Source organism: Aquila chrysaetos, chromosome Z (assembly GCF_900496995.4).
Source record: "Aquila chrysaetos chrysaetos chromosome Z, bAquChr1.4, whole genome shotgun sequence".
Taxonomy (NCBI): domain Eukaryota; kingdom Metazoa; phylum Chordata; class Aves; order Accipitriformes; family Accipitridae; genus Aquila; species Aquila chrysaetos.
In genome coordinates, this window is record NC_044030.1 from 24,889,355 (window position 1) to 24,915,840 (window position 26,486).

General features: G+C 38.4%; 1 protein-coding gene across 1 annotated transcript in view; it reads left to right on the forward strand.

Annotated features, from left to right (window-relative positions):
* Window positions 1-26,486, forward strand: part of PJA2 (praja ring finger ubiquitin ligase 2) — a 33,264-nt gene that overhangs the window by 1,450 nt on the left and 5,328 nt on the right. The window contains exons 2-6 of the mRNA XM_030005618.1: window positions 13,835-14,035; window positions 17,335-18,388; window positions 21,955-22,137; window positions 23,568-23,753; window positions 25,928-26,039. Of these exons, the coding sequence (XP_029861478.1) occupies window positions 13,837-14,035; window positions 17,335-18,388; window positions 21,955-22,137; window positions 23,568-23,753; window positions 25,928-26,039 (1,734 nt within the window). The 5' untranslated portion in view covers window positions 13,835-13,836. The remainder of the gene's footprint in view (window positions 1-13,834; window positions 14,036-17,334; window positions 18,389-21,954; window positions 22,138-23,567; window positions 23,754-25,927; window positions 26,040-26,486) is intronic.

Genomic DNA, 26,486 nt, shown 5'->3' on the forward strand with positions numbered 1-26,486 from the left:
TATTAAAGTTCTGTTAATGTTGTATCTAGAAAAAATAAATTATGTCCTGTAGCAATAAAGAGTGCTGTCAGACTGTTACTGTTCGCTGTTAATGCACAAATCATGAAGAATACATTATCGATGTAAATTTCATTTAGGAGAAGTATGCATATTTACATTTGTGTAAGAAAATATATGTAATAAATTTATTTGCAGCTGAGTCAGACTTGCACAGAATTGATTTCCTGCTTTTTCTCACCCATTAAAGGAAAATACCTGGAAAAAGTTGTTCAGAAAAATCATTATTTTGAAGTTGCATTAAAACACAGGATCAGGAAACTTCTGTGAAATATGCCTGTGTTTTTATTTCCTTTGCCAACTTAGTGAATTGCAATGCAGTGTAGGTAGAGTGCAAAAGTTCTTGACAGATCAAAGCCTCATCAAAATAAGACATATTTATGAATTATCGCCTTGTTAAGCTAGCTGCTCCCATGAAGATGTTTACTTGTGCAAACGCAGTTTAGCATAGCAAATGAAATATACAGATATGATGTATTGGATTAATTCAGCAAATGCTGTTATGGGTATATTTAGCAAAATGTTAAGCTGGCATTTTTAGATAGTAATCTCCCTTGTGGTCCATAGTACTTGTTGAGTTCTGTTTTGATTCTTGGTCTCTTACGAAGGCTTGAGTAAAACAAAAAGCATTACTGTGCTCTACAGCAGTAGAGGCCAGAATGCCATTGTACTAAGAACAATACATTTGTAAGGCAGACAGTCCCTGGCTTGCAGTTTGTGGTATAAGTGTGTTTGGCATCTGAGGTAATTGGAGTTGTGGATGTAATTGAAGTTGCGAGCATAGAATTTATAGTTCAATGAAGGTTTATCCTAGTATTTCTGAATGATATTTTGAACAAACAAAGTATGTGGAGCAAATTTGTTCTAATTCATTTATTCACTGATACATTAATGATCCCCCTGCATTTTTATGGATAGGGCTATAAGTCTGATAGAGTCCACTGCAGAATTATAATGATGCTTCAGCAGTGTTTTATCTATATGCTTAGTAGCGTGTTTGGACAGGTCCCAAAGGTCTACTTTGCATTCATTTCAGTTGGTAAATGTATTTAAAAACTGCAGCTAATACCTTGAAACAATGTTCGAGTTACAGAAACAACTTTGAATGTGGCATAAATAGAAGTAAACCCAAACCACTGGAGGAGGGGAGTGCTAGCTAACCTCGGCATTCTGTTCTGAGCATCCATGGAGAAGTGATCATTTTGAATGTCCTTAAAAGACACACTAACCTGAGCTTTGGATGGTACTTTCCGTCAGTGTTTGGAACTTCAGCTTCTGTGGTTTTGCTAGCCTGAAGTTGAACAAAACACACTTCATGCTGTTTATCACATGAATATCCTGAAGTGCTTGGAGTAGTGCTGTATGCATTTAATATAGGGGCACCTATTTGAGCTGTCAAAGTGTAAAATATAGTAGGTCTTGCAAGGACCTTGGTTGTCTTACAGGCTGCACCTGGCTGGCTGTTTTTGTGGTATTTGTGGAGCAGGGCTATGACTTAATTACATGGGAAATGGAGGTAATTATTAAAGAGCTTTTAGTAATGAGTGGAATAGTCTGCAAGGATGATGGAATGGATGGCCATGTAAATTGCTAAATGTTCATGTGTCAGTGGGAGAAAGTACTTAGACATTTTGCTGCCAATAGTGTTAATTCTGAATAGTTTTAAAACAGCTTTTCAAATTTGACTAATTTCAAGTGTGGTGGTTTTTTTTATACTAGACCCTTATACAGCATTTCAGTAGCTAAATATGTGACTCTGAAAGCAGAGAGAATTCCAGCTGGCACATATGTATGTGTCCTTTTGTGCGTGCTTACAGTTATTAAAACATGACCTGAAGAGTTTGTGGTTGTTCAGATGCTAAAATCCCCTGTGGTTTTTATGTATTGCTGTAACATCGGCAATATCTCTGTGCTAGGCGCTAAGGAGGGAAAAGAAAGTACAAGGTGATGAATGATTCGAGTATGGAGTGATGCAACTAGTTGATACTACAGAAAAGTAGAATACAGAGAAATAATTCTGATCCTGAGGGTCGATTGTGGGTGATTGCTCAGGAGATTAGTGATAATCAGTTACACCAAAATGTCCTACCCTGTCAGCTTGGTGTCAGAGGTGAAATTTCTGAAACAATCAAGACAGACGTTTCCATAACCTGAATTATTTTAAAACAATAGCACAACTCACCTTCTACTTTAGTGGCTCTCTGGTTGACTTTATATCTTAAATAGGTGTGTCTTCATCACATGTTTGGTAAACAAGTTATTTGTAGCTTGGTGACAGCTTAAAAAATTGTGGCGTAAGATTTTAAGCATTTCTCAGAGTCAGGAATCTGCAACAATATTTTTGAGGCCTAAAACTTGGGTCCTAGGTAATGGATCTGTAATATGTTTCCAAGATTGTTATAAGGTGCTTTAAGTGAAAAGTGGTTGCTCTTAAAAGGAGATGACCAAAAAAAAAAAAAAAAAAAATCAAGTATTTGTACTACACCCAGTCAAATTGGTGCAATTTCATACACCATATCAATTGTTTAACCTTTTAGAAGTTTAAAAAAAATAAAAAAAGTGTAAAGTAATAGAGAAGTTGATCAGCAGAGAAATTGTGATTTATCTTTAAGTTATGTGAAAGCAAGCAAATAGTGATTGGGAGTAACATTGTAGGTTGTATATTATGCTACACACCAGCGGTTTGGGAAAAAAAGCACACAGATTTTCCCCTCCACCCTAACATAGTTACACACAATTGTGATTCCAGGCCTGGGAGCAGAATAAATATCTGAAATTCTGGAGGGCTAGTTTAGGGACATGATTGTGGGGCTGGTAGGGACCTCAAACAGTTATGCTGTCAGGCTTTTCCTCTCCCAACATTACTCACAGTGATTCTTCACTAAGTGTTTGAATCCCCTTCTCTGAGCTGCATTGCTGACTGATGTTCTTCAGCCTCCCCAGGCAATCTGTTCAAGTGATACGATATTCCTACTCATAGAATCGTTTCCCCTATGTTGTTTCCATGTGTTGTTTCCAAGTGTCAGGGAGGTCTTCCTTGCCGCCGTTTAAGAGTGATCTTTTCTGAAGTATGTTACTTAAAACTACATGCAGAGTGCTAGATCTGATTTTAACAGCATCGATCAGGGTGGAAGGGTTACTTTTCCTGTCTTGTAGCCTTCACTCTAATACAGCTCCGTATGTTGCTGTTTGCCAAAACAGAGGGAAGTATTGACTTGTGTGTAACTTGCGGTCCTCTATAATCCTCTGCTGCCCTTCTGCTTAGCTGCACATTGCCAATTATTCCCCCTTTGGTAATTTCCTCAGTTGTTTGTTCCTACCTGACAATAATATCCTGTGCTTCTCTTTTTGAGAATGATCTCACTTTCTTCACAGGTGTATTAGAATCACTTCACATTCTGTTTCTAAAATGTAAAAGTCTTGAATGTCCAACTGACTTCAAGTGAGCTCTCCTGTCTGTTGGTTGATCAGAGGCTTTTGTTACCCTTGTATCCACAATACAGAATTCTGTTTATGAAAGGAAAAGAAAGAGTTTAAAGCCGTGAGTTTTTGTGGTTCTTGAGGAAAAAAATTACTTCCAAAAAATGACTTTCACTACTTTTGCTAGTGGATGAGGAGTTATTACATGTTTGGGGTTAACTTTGCTTTAATGAAGACAGTTATGTAAGATGAAAGACAGCAATGCAAAAATACGTCTTTGGGCCTGATAATTTGCTGAATTGTATCTCTCCATCATGTCAAGAGTTTCAAGTACCTGAACTTCCACCTTGGGATTTTCTTGTCACCTCTTATTTGCTGTGTTTATCAGGCAGGAAGGAAGTGACTGTTCTAACTTCAAGTATGTTGAGGTCATCTGCACTGATAAAAGTGAAAGTGAACCTTGTCTGCTTGAACTATAGAAAAGTTTTGGCATTTTGTTTAGTACTGGCTTCTATTTGCTGTCTTTCAGCTAGAGAGATGCCTCCTCCTCTAGAAAGTTTGTAATTGGAACTGAAACAGAAATGCAAAATGTGAAAGTCATAGGCAAAGGAAAAAGAGAGGAGGGATACGGGGGTGAGGAGGGATTGGTGCTTTTTTTAGTGGATGAGTGCTTTGAGTAGCAGGGAGAGGAGGAGACAGACTACCAGTATATCTTTTGTTAAAAATAAGGACTGAATTTCTGCATATCTTCTGAAAAGCAGTAGGTAAAAATTACTACTTCCGTGCCCTTAGTTTAGTACACATATTTAGAATACGAAAACTTGTGATGTTGAGATTTAATGTGGAATTTCTGCTGAAGCTCTTTGTCAGGATGAAAACTGGAAAAGCAATTAATTGTGGTAAGCCAGAGCTGGCAGTTGGTAGGACAGATTTGCACATCCTACCAAAGTCAGGGTTGGGTCAAAGTCAAGGAAGAAGAAAGGGATGCATTCAAACTACTTAGTTTTGTATGAGAAAGTAGAGAGCTGGGCTAAATATGGAGCAAGTCAGTGTAAATAAACTGGAAATAGTGCAGAAGATGAGTATAATGTTGGAGCAGCTAGACCGTCAGAGGACAGTGAAAAATCAGCACTGGAATGGTCACAGACTGGTGCCTACTGAAGGGTGTGTCCACAGCTGAGGGATGCAGGGGCTTTGGCAGCAGAGTTTGCATAGCGATTTCTGCCTCAAGCTGCTTGTGTCTGGCTTGGTTCTACTACCTCTGCTGTGCTAATGCAACTCTCTGCTGAGCTTTAAAAAAAATGAAGACAGAATTAGACCATCAAAGAAGGGGATTTGGTAAAGCTGAGTAAGTTCACACCATCCAATTTACAGCTGGACAGCCAACTGTCGTAACCACAGCTGAAGCTGCATCAGAGCAATCCAGCCTAACCCTGGCTCCTTGGCTGAAGTGAGCAGATGGCAGACATCTTATCTGTGTAGAGAGATTCTGTGCACCCATGTTGGTTGGAAGAGCCTGGATGAAGGAATAGGAACTGTGCAGGATCTTGAACTCTAGGAGGATATCTAAGGATAGAAAGGAACTCTATCAAGATGGTGGTTTGTAGCAACTCACCCATTCAGACACCTCTACCTGGGAGGTGGTGACTGGGTTCCACTTGTAAAAGGAGTTCTGGACTTGAAGCAGTTTTGTGCCTCTACTTTTCTTCATGACTTTACTAATTGCCCTGTGAATATATCTAATGTATTTCATTCAGAGCAACCATTTAGACTCTCCTGCATACACTTCAATTCACTATTGTTTGTATAGTGCCAGCACCTGTTCCCTTTAAAGTCTGACAAAATTTTTCATGATTTGGATAGAGTTGTGAATTGTATGTGCTGACTATAGGAGGTCATTAACTGAGATTAGGAGTGTGCAGACAATGCCCAAAATACTAATCGACTTACTTCTTTTAGCCTGTAGGTTGACTAATGCTTTGATAAATGCAGAAATTGAACTATTTATATTTGTATGCCTTAATGGATTATAATATTTCAGAACCTCAGTTTTGTATTTATGGCACAAACTGCTTACAAAACTGCAAACTTTTGGGGAAATGCAGAATGGAAACTGTGTAGTGTTGAAGTGGAAGGAAGCTACTATCAGCTTGCTGGTGTTCATCCCCTCTCTCTTGGTATTTGGGAAGAGACTCGGAGCAGTATCAGAATATTTTGCAATTATCTTGCTTTTGGGCGTCTTCTGTTGTAAAATATGTGTATGTGGAGGTGGATGCTAGTAGTGTTGTGTTTATATATGTATATATATATTTGTTTATTACCTTTTCAGGCAATTCCAAGGGGTGTCTGTATGTTAACATAATGTGACACTGAAGCATTCATACGGCATTGGGCTAAGACAAATTGTATTCATCAATAAGGAGAGGAAGAAAAAGACATAAATGCTTCAAATTTGTCTTCAGATGTCTTCTGTTGAAAGAGAAAGCTTTTTTTTTTTTCTGAAGCAGCATTTTAGAGTTTCTGTCCTGTAACTTGTTGGTTACTAACCCTTTACATTTTAAGCACAAATAATATACTTCCTACATTAAAATGCTACTAAATACCTGGGAGGTGGGGTCTGTCTGGTGGTCTCATCTTTCTCCTGTCTTGCAAAAGAACAATCTCTTACTACTCTTTGATCAGATTTCTTCTTCCTTGGAGACTGGGAATTTGGCCCATGATAAGAATTGCAGTGGAAGGGTGCTCTGGAACTAAATCCCTCCCCTCCTTTTCAGCCCTGGGAATGCACACCTTTTCCTCTTCTCGCCTGTTAACAGGTGACTGGCTGTGCACTGACTGCCGCTGTGGCTTCCAGCCCTGCTGCTGACAGGAGCACGGTCTGGTTCTGACCTCTTCCTGCTGCGGGAGCTGAAAGCCCATGCGAATAGCCTCACTCCGGCGATAGGGCTGCAAGGCATCTGGGGAGGCTGTGTGCGGGTGAGGTCAGTAGAGAGCAGGGAATGAGTGAACTCTCTTAAAAGTGTCAGTACCTAATTGTGGTACTGTATATGCCTAGTGTCATAAGACTGTCTTGTATCACTGTTCTACTGTTGCTAGCATTGATTCTGGTTATATCAAAATTGATGGGGTCAGGCTAGTAGTATAAACATGTTGACACCAAGTGTGCGTGCATGCTTTTAAGTTATAAGTTTAGTTTGGAGTGACTTAACAAGTAGGTGCAAAGAGCCCAGGAGTGGTTTTGAAGTTCACAAAATACAAATTGGCTGTGATCAATATTTTCATTAGCTCTTTAAATAGTGTTAAATGCAGAATTATTTTTGTCATTAAAGTGGGCAAGGTGACAATAAGCATTTCCTTTACTCACAAAGGTTTTCAGGTATCTTTAACTGCCTATGCTGTATTTCCAAAGTTAGGCCCACAGTGGAAAAAATATCTGATTTGTGTTTGCTGAAAGGATGCTTTGCACTTTGAGATTCCAGAGACCTAAACTGGTCAATCTGTTTGAAGGTGCAGCCAGCTGCTGTTTCAGTAATTAACAAAATAATCAGTTTCTATAATCTGAGAGGTAAAAAAAAAAGTTTAATTTTCATTTAAAGTGAATTCAGTGGTAGGCCAGTCTGCCAACTTATTGAACTTGGACCACAGGCTACTTTCAGCCTCAGGCAAAGAGAAGGAACTATAGTAAGTAAAAACATTGACTTAGTGGAATCTATAGCTCAAAGGAGAGTGCAAAATGACCTGGAAGGTTAATGAAAAGATGATAAAGCCTGAAAAATAAATCCCTGAAGCATATTCCATTTTTCAGTGTACATGTAGCTGAGCTGATACTGCTTATGGAAATAATCACTACTGTGTTCTCAAATATCCTAGTGAGCAGCCTAAAGTCACCACTAAACCAAAGGGTTTGAAGAAGGAACCTTTGGATGAACAAATCCATTAGAAAAATGTTTAATTTCTGCTTATATGGTGCACTGGTTTGGGCTGGGATAGAGTTAAATTTCTTCTTAGGAGCTTGTATGGGCTATGTTTTGGATTTTTTGCTGAAAACAGGGTTGATAACACAGGGATGTTTTAGTTCTTGCTGAGCAGTGCTTACGCAGCATCAGGGCCTTCTCTGCGTCTCACTGCCCTGCCAATGAGTAGGCTGGGGGTGCACAAGAAGTTGGGAGGGGACACAGTCAGGACAACTGAGCCCAACTGACCAAAAGGATATTCCAGACCATACGGCATCACACTTCGCAGTAATACTGCTGGGGGAAAGAAGGTTGGCCAGGCTGCTGTTACTTTGGAACTGTCTGGGCATCAGTGGGTTGCTGGTAAGTTATTAGGGGTTCTTTTTCATCACTCTTTTTCCTTGCTTTTGTTTCTTTTCCACTTTATTCTTTTCTTTTTTCCCTTTTAAAAAATGATTAAACTGTCTTTATCTCAGCCTGTGAGTTTTCTCACTTCTACCCATCGGACTCTCTCCCCTGTCCCACTGGGTGGGGCAGTAAGTGAGCAGCTGTGTGGTGCTTAGCTGCCTACCAGGGTTAGAGCATGACATACAGCTTTCTGAGGTTTAGGTAAATCCCAGACAGTGGAGGTAAATTCTAACTGCATATTCATTGTTTTGAGTGGTAATTTGCTGGTGTATGTAGTTTGAAGCTTGTAAGCATTGTAAAACTTTTAAAGAATTTCAGTGTTAATCTGCCCATAGTGGCAAGAGAGGGAAATTGTGACTGGAATATATTGTTTTAAATTATTGAAATATTCCTCTCCCTTTTTTGGATTATTCCATGCCTTTCTTTTGTTAACTGGAGTAATCTCTCCACTGTCCTGAGCAGTGGTGCTTAGAAAACTGAAAATTCTCCATTCTAATTCAAATTTCTTTTTAATTTATCTGCTCTTGGAAGCTTTCAATACCTGCAGGGAAGAAAGAGATGTAGAATATTGGTTACAGATAAAGAATACTGGATAATACAGTTTAAAACTTAATGTGAATATTTTTACCTGCAACTTTTATCTGAGTTGGTCAGGGATATGCTTCCATTATGATTGAGAATTAGTCAGGTCAGGGACTGGGTCTCAAGAATGTGAAATTTTTTGTTGCACCCGTTTGACAGCCAAATGCATTCATATACTTCTGAGAGTAAATGCAGATTTTTTTTTTAAGATGATAACCTAGAAAATGGTAATTGTGTCAGTATTACATGCATTTCCTTTTCAAACCTTGAATGTGAGATCCTGTTCTTGCCATGTGGAAGAAAATGGTTTCTGTAATTCACAGATGTAAAAGAAAAAAGAGCAGCTGAGTAGGATGAAGGAGATTTGTTTTTCCTTCTATGTCAAGTGTTGGTGAGATTGAGACCAGAATATGCATACAAGTTTAAGAATGCTGGGAAAAATCTGAGGAAGAGCAGAAAAAGTTATGTAATGTTGAAAGACTGAAAACAAATACTTTACATGTCTTAAAAAAAAAAAAATAGCAAGCTAGTTAAATACCTTCTGCAGCAGAAAATTCACACACACACACCCTTCCCCTCTTTGGGATGAAAATCTCTTGGGACTGATTCCCCCCCTACCCTTCCCTCTCCCTATGCTACACTCTCCTAATTCTGTTTTTCCCTGTGAGGTATGTAACAGGCCTAGGAGGTGACTGTATGTGTGAATTAATGATACCAAGGAAATAAAACTGCACATAATAAAAAGGGTAAAAACAAGATCCAGGTAAATCTGATGGATGCTTAACTGAAAATGCCCCTATGAGGTTTCTAGGTTTATGGGATATGTTTTTTTTTCAGTGGAAGTTACGATATGCAGTTGCTTTCTCCTTAAACTACAAAAATTGCTAGGTATGTAAGGGAAGGTTTTTAGTATTTCAGCTCTTGGAAGAGAGGCAAGATTCTATTCAGTTGTTCAGAACTGCTTTAGATAAACTGTGCTTTCTTTCATTTATATATGTGGTGTGTGTTGGGGTTTTTGTTTGTTTGGGGTTTTTTGTTGTTTTTTTTACTGTTGCTTCTATGGACTAGTCTCTGCTCCGACGAACGGGTGCCGTCCGGGTAGGTGAGAGCAGTTCTGGGAGTCACGAATGGGGCCAGCCTGCCCGCCCCGGTAGCAGTCAGCATCGCCCGGCTCAGGAGTTGGTGTGTGCCGCAACGGCTCCCTCGCCCCTGCACGGGTGGTGGCGATTTGTTCCAGTAGTGTTGTAGATCGAGGTCGTGCACTCCCTGATCCGAGAAAACTGCTGCTTTTGTTCCTGGCGTGCAGGATGTGAGGGAGAGGATAAATGGAGAGTTCAGTAAAGGGAGGTGTCTGGGTTTCCGTGGGCGAACGCTGGGATCCTGTCCGAGGACTCAGCATGGAAGTGACTGCGAAACTTCAGGGGTCCTAAATCTGGCTCTGTAAATTCAAATGGTTTGAGATTTATATGTAGGATTGTGGTCAAGGGGATGAGTCTTTTCTGAATGCTCAACTTACACTGCTAGGTTGTGAACACACGTATGCATGCCTCTTGAATATTGTGTTACTCCTGGAAAAACAGTGGGTTGGGAGAGGTGGGGGGGTGGAGAAGGCAAGTTGGTTATGCAAGTCAGATGGATTGGGTCTAGATTCCGAGGCTTTCTGTGTTACAGCCTGTAGTTTCCTGGCTCTCGGGAGTGGAGTCCTTAGTGCGGTACTTAGAGAAGTAAAGAGGAAGCACGCAGCGCTGCGTCGGTGACTAAGGCAGTGCCTGGGAAAGGCACTGTTCATGCACTGTGCGTTTTCGGAGGCACTCTCTCCTGTTGGTTTGTTTGGGTTTTTTTGTTTTGTTTTGTTTTTTAAATCCAGCTGTGGTAATCTAAAATGCTTTTCTGCTTTATGACAGCTGCTAATGATCCTTTAAGGAATTCAGGTGACTGTCGTACCCTTTTGAAAGGATGAAGGTGTGTGTATAAACATCTTTAGCCTGCGAAGTAAATTACTAGCCTGTTTCCCCTACCTTGGTTATTTAGTCACTGGTGTGTTGCATCTCTAAGTCTGGTTTGCAGAACTGTGTCTTGTCAGCAGGTATTGGGCATGTTTTGAACAAGCCTACTAAACTGAGCTTCTGAAAGAAGATAGAGCAATACCCACTTTTAAGGTTGGGTTAGCCTGAAAGAAGGACCTGAGAGAGGGTATTATGTGTTTCAGGAACCTGCTTGCCTGAGAGGTTTCTTCTAAATTGGTCTCTGGATTCAGATGCCTAAACGCTGCCCATTTTAGGCATGTAGGCAAATAAATGCATGGCTCCTTCTCTTATTTTGAGACATTTTGTATCTAGGTAGAAGTTAATCTCCCCTGTAAACCAAATGTGACATCCAAACTTTCCGTAAATGGTGAAAACTTTCACTATATTGATCCAGTAAATTTTTCCCAGGGCAGAATAATAACTGCATGATGAATCTTTTAAGAACAGTTGAATACAGCATGAGGTACTCTGTGAGAGAATTATTTGGAACAAAAAATGTAGTGAATTGCACACAGCTTCAAAGATTTTGCATGCTGTGAATACCAAGTTTAAAAAATAAAACATTTTCATTTGGAGAGTTTGACTTTCTTGAGTGGACATCTGGTTTTGAACAATATGGGTGTTTTAGAGAGCAAACTAAAATTAGGAATTGGGCAGTTATGTTTTATTTTTACCTTTTTTGTTTCAACCACTTATATTACCATGTTTGAGAGCAGATTTCTCTGTTGCTGTACTGTTTTACTAATCTAACTGTTGGATTCTGCTCTGCAAGTTAGGATGTGGCTGCTTATTGTCAGCTCCCTCTGGCAGTCTGCTAACCAGCCATGTTATAATCAGTGGAAATTTAAGAATTGTCAGAGCTCGCTTGAATAAAAATGACTTGCTGGTTGACTTAGTAAGGATATTAACTGGCTGACTAATTAAGAAAATTAATTATCAGTCCCCTTTTTCTTACATTAGTTGCAGAGACTTTTTTAGCAGAGATGATAGAGAGTTTTCACCTTTCTAAGGATTGCAGGAGTAGTATAGTTAACAACAAACTGACCATTTGAGCTTCTGTTGTTTAATGTGGGATGGGTAGGTTTGGAGAAATACCTGAAAATATTTTCAAGGAAGATTCTATGTAATCAAACTACATAGAGCTTCACAGATAAGCGAGATAAAAAGCCTCCGATACCTGCTACTTTTTTCTGCAAAGGTTTAACTGAGTTGTGTCCCCAGTCTGTATTGCCATATTGCAGCTAGTGATGGACATGTTTGGACTTGCAGTGCTCGTGAAACTGAGCTAGAGATTTCATGTGTGGAAAGAAGACATGACTAGGATTAGATGTTTTAAGGGAGCTTTAGAGCCATAGATATAATGTAGTGAGTTATAGCATGACATTTTTGTAACAAAATGTTTCTTAGAACTGGCTAAAGATAACAAAAAGTGAAGTGGACAGCACGTTATAATTTACTTAAATGTTGCAATTTTAAGCAATCAAATTGTAAATATTTGCCTTTTAATTTTAAGCACTGTAAGTATTGTCACTGTTGCTGTCAATTCACCTGGGAATGGAACAGTAATTATTTTAGACTCTTGTGGCAGGGGTTTTATTGTGAGTGTAATTTTATTTCGTTTACTCCAACCTAATTTTTTTTCTATGTTGGGATGAAAAAGAAGGTGATTATTTTTCTTTTCCTGGAAGTTGCATTTTTTCTGAGGCCCTGAATCTTCCACCATCATTATATTACTCATGTTTCTGTCTTTTTTTTCTTTTTTTTTTTCCTTTTCTTTTCTGTGGGGAAAATCAGGCAGAAAGTATTTGGATTTTTTCCACAGAAATTTGACTGAAGTGCAGAATGCTAGGAAGTGTTTTCAGAATTGCTATGCCAGCAATTGTAGACCAGATTCTTGTAGGAAGTTATGCGTCTGGACCTCTTAAGGCTAGCTTCTACTCAAAGTTGTAGCTTACAATAGGTAGCTTTCTTCTATTTGTGTCTCCATTAAAGCTCTTGAGGGATCATGTGATTTCTGAGAGTGCAGCCCCAAGAAAAATATTTTTTTCTCTTCCTTGCATTTTATTTTTCATGATTTATGTTAGGTAGGCAGCAACAGAGTTAGTTTCCTGTATGTCAGTCCTAGCAAAATGACGGCTTCAGCAGTGATGCTAGTTTCAAAAACAAAGAAAAAAAACCTGCTTGGACTCTGATGGTTGGTACATGTGTGCAGTTGTATCTTTTAGGCAGTCCAAATACTGTAGCTACCAGCCTTACTAGGGGCTATTCTACTTGAAGCTGCATAAAATAACTGCTAATAAATGGTGTCTTTGCATATAGACATTTTCTTTTGAAGGATAGTGAAGAGATTGGTTTCACAGCCAGGAAAGAAGAAAGCTTTCTTATTGTTCTGGGTTTCAGGAAACTCTGTGTTAATGGTTGCAAACTTTATCTTCCTGGACTTTAATGTGTCCTTTTCAGTTTGGTGAGTTTCAAGAACAGAAAAGCTGCTGTTAATTCCATATCTAGCAACGATTAAAAGTGACTTAGAGGGACATGGAGAAAGCCACTGAACATCTGAAATACTGAACTTCTAATTGCATTTGTACAAGCAACAGCCTTTGGACATGAACCCTGGTGTTAGATTATTAATAGCTGATACTAATGCTGTATTATTAAAATCTCTCTTCATTACAATATTGGCAGGTTTCCCCCACTGTCTTTCAAGTTTCCTTATACTACTTATCCCATGTTTTCTTGGTAAAAGCATTAAGATCCATTAATGTGGAATACTGCTGTAATAGTAGGAACCATATGTGGGCAATTGCCTTGTATGGCTATGCCTGAACATACTACCTAGTGTAAAGAATAAAGCCTTCTCCCTGGGACTTGGGACTTCTGTTTTAGAAGGTGTGATTTGATTAATTGTAGTTTTTTCATCACAGAGATAAGCTAGCTAGGGCTGGCTGAATTGTGCTACATTACCTGAAGGCTTTTCCATTATAGTGCTTGCAAATGTTTTTTTTTGCAAGCTGACATATGGGCTGTATCAGAGCTGTGTGCAGATGCGTATCACATTCAAAAAATAAGTCATGTGACACCTGGACTTGATTTTTAATTTTTTTATAAAGTCTCTGTTATTTACTACAAACATGTTAAGATGGGGGCAAGATCGGTGTTTGTCAATATTATTTAGTGTAGATGAAAATTCCATTATGTGCTTTCATAACACATGAGCCCAGAGCACTTCAGGTTCTTAATAATCATATTGTTAGTGAAGCTCAAGACTTTAGAGAAATGGGAAATTCCTTGCTAAAAAAATTATATCAAAGTGTTGGGGAAGAGGGAAATTATAAAGATGTATTGTTGTCTAACAAGTGTCTCTGTCTTTTTGTTTCCTCCATGTAGCAATGGGTCAAGAAGCTGGCAAACTGGCCTGGCCCAGACCAGCAGGAGGATATCGGACTATTACACGTAGAAGATACAGAAGAAGACATGCCTATGTCAGTTTTAGACAATCTTTGAATAGCCAAGACAGAGATGAACGTCAACACTATGAAGAGTGCGACGGATCAAATTTGGAGAATGTTCAGACAGGGAGTTCTTTATGTATGTGCATATCTTTGTGTATGTGTCATTTGATTGTGAACTGGGATGCTTGGGGGTGGAGGGGGAAGGCACATAGAGAAATGTGAAGGGAAGAGTAAAGTGTAAAAGTACACGTGTAAAGTACATCTCATGGCTTTATAGAATGAAACTTAGCATGAAGGCACATTAGTCTATCTTAGGCTGTTTAATTTTGCCTGAAGAAGGGCATTCCTGAATGAGTTAATGCATCCTAACCAACTAGATAATCATAACATTGTATAATTAAAATTATTTTGTCTTCAAATCAAATTACAAATCACATTGGGAAGAGAATACATATTCTAACCTTCTGTTTGGAACTAAACTATGAAATATTTGACCTGTCATGGTCCAGGTTGTTCTGTCTTTGTCAACTGTAGTGTAGTTACAGTGGGATTTAGTTTAAGCGTATAAAACAACTTTAAAGATTCTCTTTTTAGTTGTTTATACTAGTCAGACCACTTCCCTTTCTTGTTTAATGACTATTGAGTGTTAGTATTTACCAAAATGTTTTCTGTGACTTTAGCATCTGAATAATAATTTCATAGAGAAATACAAAACGGCTTGTTGGATTAGAGACATAGTCCCATGTCCTTGAGTGCATGAAGCTTTCTGCTAAAAGAATGTTTGATATAGCCTCAGGTCTTCCAAAGTGTCGGGTCCTGCACCTGGGTCACAACAACCCCATGCAGCACTACAGGCTTGGGGAAGAGTGGCTGGAAAGCTGCCTGGTGGAAAAAGACCTGGGGGTGCTGGTCGACAGCCAGCTGAATATGAGCCAGCAGTGTGCCCAGGTGGCCAAGGCGGCCAACAGCATCCTGCCCTGTATCAGAAATAGTGTGGCCAGCAGGAGTGGGGAAGTGATTGTTCCCCTGTACTCAGTGCTGGTGAGGCCGCACCTTGAATACTGTGTTCAGTTTTGGGGTCTAGAGCACAAGTCTTAATAGGAGGGGCTGGGGGAAGTGGGGTTGTTTAGCCTGGAGGAAAGGAGGTTGAGGGGAGACCTTATCACTCTCTACAAGTACCTGAAAGGAGGCTGTAGTGAGGTGGGTGTTGGTCTCTTGTCCTATTGGTTGTTACCTGGGAGAAGAGGAAAGGGTCTCAAGTTGCACCAGGGAAGATTTAGACTGGGTATTAGGAAAAAATTTTTTCACCGAAAGGGTTGTCAAGCATTAGAACAGGCTGCCCAGGCAAGGGGTGGAGTCACCATCCCTGGAGGTATTTAAAAGATGTGTAGACGTGGCACTTAGGGACATGGTTTAGTGCTGGACCTAGCAGTGTTAGGTTTGTGATTGGACTAGATGATCTTAAAGCTCTTTTCCAACATAAATGATTCTATGGTTCTGTAAAGTAGCACTTTTTTTTCCTTCCTTTTTAGAAGGAGAAAGCAGTTACAAAATAGTCTAGTTTTCTTTTTTTATAGTAGCATAGTGCTATCTTAACTTTGTTATATGCCTTTGTTCTTGGAGACTGTTATGTGATGAAGATCATCTTCGGGTGGTTTTAATTTTTTGTAATTTGAACATTTTTGCAGTTGTCTATGCTTCATATGTTTTCTACACTTTCATCTAGTTAAAGGTTTATTTTCTGTAAGGCAGTGTTGACACTTGTCGATCTTCCTACTGTCTCTATATAATGCTACCACCTTTCTTGTTTCAGTTACTCAGAAATGAGCATGCTAGTATTTTTAGGGGTCATCAGAAATATGCAGTTTAGAGTATGTTATCTCCTTCTCCTTAATACAATTGCTCTGTATATAAAGTCTAAGGGTGACTCATTTTCTATATTAAGTCTAATAACAAATTGCCTTTCCTTTTATATTTGGTCTTTTTTTTTTTTTTTGTATTATGACTTTTCAAATTTATCTTTGAGAAATGTTTTGGATTCATTTATTTCCCTTACTTCAACTAGATTACATTTTTTTCCCCAGTCCATACTCATTTTTTGATGGGTGGGTACTACCTAAAATATGCTGCGTATTTCCTTGCTAATTGGCTTGAAATTTGTATACATCTAAGCAACTGTAGAAGATGGGTAGAGGGAGATATCCTTGGAAATATTAAACATCTGACTGGACTTGGTCCTTGGTAATCTATAGGTGACTCTGCTTGAGCAAGAGGGGTGAACTGGATATCTCCAGAGGGGCCTGCCTACCAACCTCAGTTGTTAGCAATTTTGTGAAGGTGCTTAAATATTTGAATTAGCTAAATGTAATGTTACAGTATTGCTTCCTGCAAGCCAGACTGCTAGTGCTGAGAGGCACAGCTCTCATAAGAGCTCAGCACCATGAATTCACCAGCCTAGGCATGGATTAGCTATTTAGATGAGATTGTTCTTTTTTTTTTCTTTTTTAACCCTGCAACACTCATTTTTACATGGTTTCCTACCTCAGCCTGTTTTTAAAATAACATGCTAGGGAATGTCTCCAATTAACCATCCATGTCTCACTTTTTTTTGGTCTTGTAGGTAAGTTTTCAAATCTTTTGATATCAACTTAAAGATTTCAAGTACTGTCATCAAGTTATACAAGCCATTGTACGTTCAAAAATAGTTTGGACTATTGCCTTGGTTAGGAGTTTACAAATTACTTGAACTAAACATTAATTTTGTAGTAGCAGCAGTATACGTGTTTTTTACCACCTTTCACTCTTGCTCTTGGGTTTGATATTTATTGTCCCTTTATGCAAGAGGTGTTCAAGTGTAATATAACCAAACTGAATTTGCAATGATGGTAACTACTAACTGTAATTCCACATTCATCCCTGCTATTATTTTCTTCTTATGGGGAGTTGCACTCACAGCTGCATGTACAAAATGTAGTGCTATTAGTATGTAGTTTATAGTAGCAATAAATGGCTTTATCTGAGTGTGGCGGGAGACGCAATTTAGCCAGTTAATAAATGGATAGTCCAATTTTTAACTTATGGAAATAAATGTAGCTTTTTTAATCTTCTAGTGTTTTTTCATATTTCCTAATCTCATCTTAAAATTCCCTTTTGTATAAACAATGTAAAAATGCTGCTTATGAACATGTTCCCTTAATACTTGGTTTTTTTGTATCACAGGCTGAGCTGAAATTGTATTATTTAAGTCTATTTCTATATGGTCATTTTATATAAGTAAGAACGTAAATATATTAGTGAAGAATTACTATATTTCTGGTAAATGTTTCTCTTTATCAAATTGTACTGCAGTCCTAGTGAATTCTTTTTCATGAGCCGTGATGGTAGATGAGAATATTGCTATTGGTTTTGATTATTCCAATGCATTCTTTCTTACAGCTTTCTCTGAAGGTTCCAACCCATTGGCTGAAGTTTCTTCTGGTTTATTAGATGAGCCTGTGTTAGAAAATACTGGAACTGGAGAACCTGTTTGCCGAAGTGTACTAAGCCAAACTTCTGAAGCAAACACGTCACCATTTTCTCTATTTTCTTACGGTCTGGAAGACAACCAAGTCTCAGGAAACCTTATGAATCCTTATGAAAATTCTGAGGCCCTTGCAGGATATGCGTCTGGAGGGAGTAATGATTTGAATGGTCAGAATGGAATTGCTTTTGTAAACATTGACTCTTATGAGCCAGATAGCAGTGATGGAGAGGAAAATGATGCCCAAGAAACATTTTCTTTGGCAAGAGAAGTTGGTTTATTTCAGGAAGCACTAGGTAACTTGCTTTCTGAGTTAGAAGGTGGCATAGAGTCTTTTACTGAGTTACAGTCCCAATTGCCCACTCTCAGCCATAGTGTTTCTAGAGAATGTTGTGAAGAAGCAGGACCAATGCCTTTAACGAGATATTTTAGCATAGATTCAGACTTGGCATGTCCAAACAACATGACATTTAAACCTTCTGCTGAAGATCAAGCTATACCAAAAAGTAGCCTGAGTGGTGCCAGTTATGAAACACAGCAGATAAAAACAGTGGGTGTTGAAATCGGAACCTCTACAGAAATTGCTAATGAATTAAGTGTCAGTGATGGAAACACTGCCCAAGGAAATTCACCTGAGCTAGTAGTGAGACCTAAAATAAGAAAAGAAAATACTGCAAACAAGTTGGAGAGAGAGAAGCTTCTCCCTAATGATGATGAAGAGGAAGGTGGTTCCTGGAGGAAAACTGGAATCGCTGAAGTCCAGCAAGGCCGTGCAGAGTATGCCTTGAGAAACAGCAAAGAGAGGAGATCTGTGTTCTTTGACTCAAGAGACTATGAAGGTGATCGAAAGAACACAAAAATAGACCAAAGGAAAAGTGCAGCAGCTCAAGAACAAAAAAATAGCACTTTTTGGGATGAGTTTGAAGACTGCAGCAGATACTTCTTAATGACCCTCAGAGATGAAGACAGGTAAAATTTGTATCTGTCTTAGTGTAAATAATGTACAAATCTGAATAATTTATTAGCAAATGGGACATAAGTCAAGCAATTTCAGAATATGATCAGATAACAAGATGCCAACTTTTCCTTTCAGTTTTCTTTCACACTTCCTCAAGTCCATCTAAAGAAATGGTGATGTACATTCTTCTGGTAATGTAAAAAGCCTGTCCTTATGTTTAGGGTCAAAGCATCTTACCACTAAGGAAGATTACTTGTTTATTTTATTTTTAGTGAGCAGATGGAGGGTAGAGAGGGAAAACCTTGTTCAGCATGGTTTTTGGAATATTATGAGTCTTTGAAAGTTCCCTTCAAGACTTGGTATTTTCAGAATTTGTTCTTTTTGCCATCAAATCTCAATATTCTATGTGACAGCCCATGTATGTTCTTGTCTCCAGCCTTTTGAAAGAAACTATTCTTCCTTGTCATATCTGAAGGATAACTTGATGAGATTGCTTATAATCCTGTTTTTTAATGTGAGTTCTTCAGACTCATAGGTGTTTCCAAACAGTTTCAGATTTACAAATAGCTCCAACCTGGACACCAGGAGCAGTATTCAGGCTCTTCCTGGTTTTGGCTCTCTACCCAGAAGACAGATTAATTTGGATAAACCTTATGTTGATTAAGTTTTACTCATATAATGCTGTTTAAGAACTTTTCACTGTGAATTGGAATTATGTAACTGAACTATTTGAGGGTAAAAAAAATTCTAACCTTCTGTTCATTTATGGAAAATGCAGTAGTGTTTGTGATAGCTTTTGTTTGGGTTTTTTGTGTTTTTTTCCTATTTTTCTTCTAGTTTGCTTTCATCCTGTTGATTCTGTTCCCACTGCATTCTTTATAAGACATGTCTTCTGGATGTTGATGTGGCTTTTTTCTGTGTGTTAGTGCCGTTAGGCTTCATAAGCTAACCTGCTTAGTGGTTTGTGTTTCCACTGTTTTTGTGGAGAGAACAGCACGAAGATTAATCTGCATAAAATCTTGTCTTTAAAATATTGCAGAGTCCCAATTATGAGAACAAAATCATTAAGGCATTGTAAAATGGAGTGGTAGACTTAATTTTGTTTTTTCTTATAAAAGATATAGGTGGACTTACAAATGAATCCTTTCCTTCCTTGTAAGGTTTGTTTTTCAAAAATTTTTGTTACTGCATAATCTTCTATTTTCCCCTTCTGAAATGCCACTACTGGAAGATTAAAATGGAATGGAGAAAATGGACTGTATTTTACAGTTACAGCATTGGCTTCCATGATGTGAAGTGATGGATTGTTGTAGCATGACAAAGACATACAGATAGCTTATCTGAAAGTGACTATGTTCGTCATGATGGCACTAACTGAAGCACTAAACAGGAAGTATATGTGTTATCTAACTTTAAAAAAAAAAAAAAAAATTATTTGTGTTCTAAATGCTCAAAAGACTTATCCTTATGAAATAAATTGTCAATGATTACTCTGTACAAAATAATATGTTTTTCCACTCTTGAAAGGCAATTTTATGTTTAAAGGGTTAAACCATATTCCATGTTAAAATATACATATATAGCTGCATAAAAAGCAGAATTGACATATGTGTCAAACTACATCCTGCAACTCAAGTTTCACTTATTTCCAACCCAGGGAGAAATTCACCTTGCTGATTGCTGCAGCCTGGGCCTTCACCTCACATTTTTCCTTCCTTGAAGTGCCCAGCTCTTACGGTGTTAGCATGTAGAAGCTATGTGGGAAGGAGAAAGTCTTGCATATTTGTTAGAACAGCGTATGCTCTCAAGTTGGAAGGGTCATGGTAGGCCCTCGGAGGGCAGGCCTGGTGCAACAAGGATCGTATCCATTAGCTCCCTCCATTTAGTTTTGGATCATATGGCAAGTACAGGCCAGTTCAGCCAGGGGAAAGACTATTCTCAGAAAATCCATGTGCCAATGCTAAGTTAATATATTATGCTTTTGGCAAGTGACAAGTCTATAACTCTCTAACCATAAAGTGATGTTCTGCATGTCTAGAATTGGGCACAGTTAAATCCTAAGTTTGGAAATTTACACATTCAATGTTCTTCCTTTGTTCAGTATTAATGACTTTAGGTGTATCCTCTTTTATGGTTTGAATTAGTGTTCGTGTATGAACTTTAAAGAGAACAAATTTGACTAGCAACATAGGAATATTATTATAAACTGTGTTGGAAATAATTCCTGGATTGTAAAATTGAGAAAACTAAAATAAGAGATTTGAATATTTGGGCTAGTCTTATAGTATGCTTAGATAACCTTAAAAAACAAAAAACAAAAAAAACCCCAACCAAACAAAAAACCCAAACAAAACAAAAGGTTCTAAAATGTTAGTATTCAGCTTTAATTGGTGCGATATAAGATACATCACACTACATACCAGAATTTCTTAACAGATATGATTTCTACTGTAAAATAATCCTTTAAAATTGCCCAAAGTTAATTAATATTCTAATTTCCAGAAAAATATAGTCCTGCTTCAAATTAAAATGCTTCCATGTAATCTGTGTCTTCTTTATTCTTGTAAAACTTGCAGTGTATAATGTGCAGTTTTTCAAAAGTACTTGCAATTCATTAAATAGCAAGTTTTATTGGCATGTACTTGTAATATTAGATAGAAGGAGCATTTCTTTAAAGTGAGTTTGTAGGTGGAGAGATAACATTGATACTGCTTTTAGCAGAGTGACCACTGAGCTGCAGGTGTTGTGGATTGCTGTGTAAGATGTGGTCTAAGCATGTTTGCTGTTCACATATTATTAGTTTTCTATAACTTTTTGAAGTGACATAGCTAGTTGACTATACTTTGAATTCTGGTAGGTGTCAACTGTCACTGTTAGTATTGAGTAAACCTAAGTGGCATTACAAAAGGTAGCAGTAGGTAAGTTCATCCTTCTTGAGACTAACATCACTATTTTAAGCTGCCTACAACTTGTTGTTTACTTCCCTTTTCTATGTGGTGGCTGAGCAAATTCTCTTTGAAAAAATCGCTGCCATTCATCTGTTTGGGCTAGTGAATTATATAATTTGCAGTAAGTCATCCATTGTACCTTTGTATGGTTAAAAAGAAAGGACCATCGTATATTGCTTAGAGGTTGAGAGCTTGTACTTTAAGTTTTGTTTGGCTGAGAGGTAAGACCGACTGCTTACTCTTTGTTAAGCAGGCATTGGTGTTCTCAGTGTCACTGCTGCTGTTTTCTCTTTGTGTGCTTGGAGAAGGATGAGTATAGTGGGTCTGGGTTTATATTCCCGAGTTATTTCATGTACTCTGCAATTGTAGAGAGTGAAGAACAAAACCCTTTTGCAAAGTAGGATGGGCAGAATTCTTTTTTTGGAACTGATCTTTTTTAATCAGCTCTTTATGTATACTTGCCTTGTAATACATCTATAAATAGTACAAAATTAATTTCTCCTAGAAAAAATAGTCTATATTGAGAGCAGTGTTCATAGAAAAGTAGGAAATCACAGAATGTTTTGTTTGTTTTCTTTCCCCTAAAGCAGTGTTGAAATTCACATCTTGTTGCCTTCTTTAAATTGCAGCTCAGAATGCAGTGATGGAGAGTGGTCTACAGCTGTGCCTACCTATTTGACTGCTACAGAAAAAGAGGAGTCCTCAAGTGATGAGAGTTGGGAGTCTGCCCCAGGCAAGAAGGAACATGGGCCCGAAGTGCAGAGCAACAGCAGTGGTGTAGAAGAGAAGACAGACTTCTGTTTCCAAGGAGGGTGTGTTTTGATTTTACTAGCTAACTTCCTTTAAGTTCTGGCATCAGCACATGACAATACACAGAATAACATCAATTCTAAAAGTAGTTATTATACTAGCAATAATCATTTGCCTACATCAAAATAATCTGAGGAGTTGTATGTATTACAAATCGGGGGGAAAAATGGTAAGTCATGCAAACAATTATATTTTATGAAAGATACAGAAATAATGAGAGGGCATTGACATGTAGTGTCAATAGGGATAATAGGCTCAATATACCAACTTTAAAAAGCCAGATTAGGCAAGTTAATTGTAAAGATATATATGTTACATACACAACTTCTGATACTGCTTAGTTCTTGCACAGCAGTTGTTTACCTCTTTGTTTTATTACTTCTTATATTCTACTCCTGCTCTTCATTTCTGCAGCCCTATCAGTGATTAAAGTAAACTTGAACTACTTGCTTGCCAAGAACGTCCTTATTTTTTCTGGTTATTCAGTACTTTAATTTATAAAATGTATCTACCTTTGTTGCAAGGCAAAATTTATAGCTATAAATGACCAAGGACAGGTTTTGGGTTTTTTTTATCTAAGCATGTAATATTGACCTTATATTCTTAGTTTGGGTCTTTATAAAGCAACAAGCCATGCTTAAGTGTTCTTTCAGCTTCTTCCACTCTTAGGTAGACAGTACCTGTTACCAAGCAGTCCAAATCACTGTTACTGCTTTTTTAGTATCCCTGCCTCTTGAGGTTTGGAGAATTAGTGTGGTTTTACGAAACATTACAAAAACTCATCTGTTTCAGAACAACAGTGGAGCTGTGTACTCTAGCTTTCTTTGATGTGAACAGTCTGCAAATGTACCCATTTCTAACACAATTCCTTCTTATTTTCCCTTTGATAAAGAGAGTGAAACTCGCAGCCCTGTGGCTCTAAACATCCAGGTGACTTGTGCTCCTCTAAAAAATCCAGGAATGAGAGGAATCTTTCTCCTTATGCAAATAGCTTCTTTGGCAAATAGTATCTCTTTGCATTCAGGCCAAGCTTCCCCATGAAGGCTGTTCCAGGGTGTCAAGAAAGCCTTTCTTTTTAGTAGCTTTAGGAACTTGTAGACGAATAAGAAAATCTTTAGTACCAAATTTACTAGCTCTGGTGGGGATACTACCTGTACTAGGGAATATGCAAAGCAAGCTACTTACTGTACTGCTGGCCTTGAGCATTAGGCAAATAATTTTGCCATAGAATCATTCCTAGATTCTGAGGCTGGAGCTTGATACCAATGAATGTTTTTTGGTTTTTACAGCAAATGATAAATTCCTAATCTGGGACTCTGCAGTCTGGGAAACATGCATCTTTAGCCTTTGTAATGTGTAGCTTTTGTTGCTTACATGTGTTTGTAAGTTCTCCTAGCTTTTTAGTTTTATCTTTTCATTTATTTATTTGAAGGGAACAGACATTACTGGAGGAAGGAGAGATTCCTTGGTTACAGTACCGGGAAGAAGTAGAAAGTAGCAGTGATGAGGAAAATTATCCATTTAGTGATTTTTTGCATCCTGTATTCTTCCTGTTGGATGGAAATAACAACTTTGAGGATGACTCCAGTGTGAGTGAAGACTTGGATGTGGAGTGGAGGTATGCCTTTGATAGCTTTCTGCGTTAATTTCAGAGGTTTTGTAGCTACTGTTTTGCTTTTTATGTAAGATGTCAAAAATACTCATGACTATTGGCATGCACTTGCTTCAAAGGCTGATAATCTGAGTTTTAAGACTTATTATACTTCAAGTGCTATGTGTCTTCTAGTGAGAGGAAAAGGATGTAGATTTGCTAAATCAGGCTGTGATCTGAGAAAATTCTGGAGCACTAAATATTCAAGGGATGGGTGTACTTTTTCAATTAATTTTCAAGATGGTAAGTATAGTGGAAGTATAACAAAAGTAAAGCAATGTGAATGTAATCAGCATTCAAGTCAGTGTTATTTTATAGTTGGTCTTTTCCTCTTTTTCAACTGGTGTAAGTTAGATGTTATAAGCCTATTTTATTTCTCTTTGAAATGCCATGTGCTGACCTAATAGTATCATAATTTTGAATGCTTCACTCAATTTTCTGTCATTAGATTACTGAAGAATATTGCAATATATTTATTACAAAAATTCTGCAAGTACCAGGAAGAACAGCCTAATCCTAGATTAGTGTAATGCGTTTGTTTTAACTTGAGAGTGAGGTAGACAGAATGCTTTCCAGTGAGGGACTTAACGCTTGCTCTCTTCTGCTTATTAAAAATATTACAAACTACAGCGCAGACATACCAGAACCACTGGTATTTTCTCCTTGTGAAGTTACATTCTGAAAAAGCACAACATGGACTAATGCATGAGAGTCCAAGCTAGAAGTAAGGCATGTGTTCTTACAGTGCCAGGCAGCAAGCTAGCAAAGGAATTGTAGGATATGGACAAAAACTGTTTCAGTGTTGGAGGTTAGCCTTGGTAAGCTTCCTAATTACTCAAAAAAGAAAGGAAGATGCTTCTCTAATAGTCTGTTAAGTTTGGTCTGTTGAGCATACACAGATCTAAATGATTATGCTTGTGCCTGCTTTAAGATTTGGTCTCGGAATGTTGAAAACAGAACTGGAAGCAGCTGCCAAGCTATGAGTTGTGACACATGATGTAATCAAAATCTGAATGCTAGTTGTAAAGTGAGCTTAATAGCATACATATGAAATTTATTAGCTGAACTGTATGCCCTTTTACTCTGGTGTAGTCAACAGTAAAAGCTCCTATCATGTTCTTCTGAAGTCTATATTGTCTTGAGTTTACCACTGTACTGGGAGCAGGTGCTGGCAGTGGGGGCTGCTGGGCAGCCTCTCTGAGGAGAGGCTGAGGCTGCCTTGTGTGGGACACCAGCAAGTTCAATGGACCCACTGCAGGGTGGTGCCTCTGGGAGAATATTTAAGGGTAAAAAATGCAGCACAGCAGAGTGTGAGAGAGAGGAGCAAGGACAATGTGGGAGAAACAACCCTGCAGACACCAAGGTCAGAGAAGAAGAGGGAGGAGGTGCTCCAGATGCTGGAGGAGATATTCCCCTGCAGCCCCTGGAGAAGACAACAGTGAAGCAGGTAGGTGATTGCTGAAGGAACTGTGCCTGTGGAGAGCCCATGCTGGAGCAGTTAGTGAAGGACTGCAGCTTGTGGGAAAGACCCACGCAGGAGCAGCGGTATCGTGAAGGACTTCAGCCTGTGGGAGAGACCCCAGACTGGAGCAGGGGAACAGTGTGAGGAGAAAGGAGTAGCAGAGAACAACTGCCCTGGACTGACCACCACCTTCATTCCCTGTCCCTCTGCCCTGCTTGGTGTAGGGGGACGTAGAGGAGTCAGGAATGAAGTTGGGCCTGGGAAGGAAGAGAGGGCTAAGGGGAAGGTGTTTTAGTTTTTGTATTTGTATCTCACCATCCAAATCCATTTTTATTGGCAATAAATTCAACTGGTTCAACCTTTTAGTTGAATTAAGGTTCCCTGTTAAGTTGAGTCTGTTTTGCCTGTGATGGTGATAGGTGGGTGATCTCCCTGTCTTTATCTCAACCCATGAACTTTTAGTCTTACTTACATGCCTGTCCAGTTGAGGTGGGGAAGTGAGAGAGCAGCTGGGTGGGTGCCTGGCAGCCAGCCAAGGTCAACCCAACACAACCACCTCATGAGAGTGTATGCACACAGCTGTTAACAGGTGATGTACAGTAATTTGATGTAGCCAGCCCTCATGTTGTTACTGTTTACTTTGAAATTAAGACTGTGTTTCCTAACTTATGTTTTTCAGACTACTTGATGAGTTTGGTGATGGCCTAGGACTTGCTCAAGCCATTCCTTACATGAATCCTCAGTTTCTCACAATTATGGCCCTAGAGGGACGCTTACAACAAGCTATGGAGGTATTAAAATATTCTTGGTGGTATTATATCAGTGAAGTTGTGACATAAGTTTTTATTATTTAATCCTTTTTCAGCATAATCTGAAAATCAGGAGGATCAGGGAAAAATTACTTTCCTGTTTTAGCTTGAACTTTCAGGTCTGCAAGCATGAAAATGAATGTTGGAATTTCTTTTAAATGATGTAGTGCAAAAAGTTGTTGATCAGTGCTATTCCTTTTAGAATATGGATTTATTTCCTCTTAAAGGAAAAAAAGATACTGATTTCTACCAGTATAAACATATGCCATTTAAATTATTCTAAAGAGTGTTGCCAAATTCCCTACATAACAAAGGAATGTTCATACCTGGATCTGTGCCTATGAATTGTCCCAGTTTTGTGGGTTTTTTTTTTTTTTTGCAAGAGTACAATTGGATGTCTCATATTTTTATTCCTCAGTAGAAGACTTC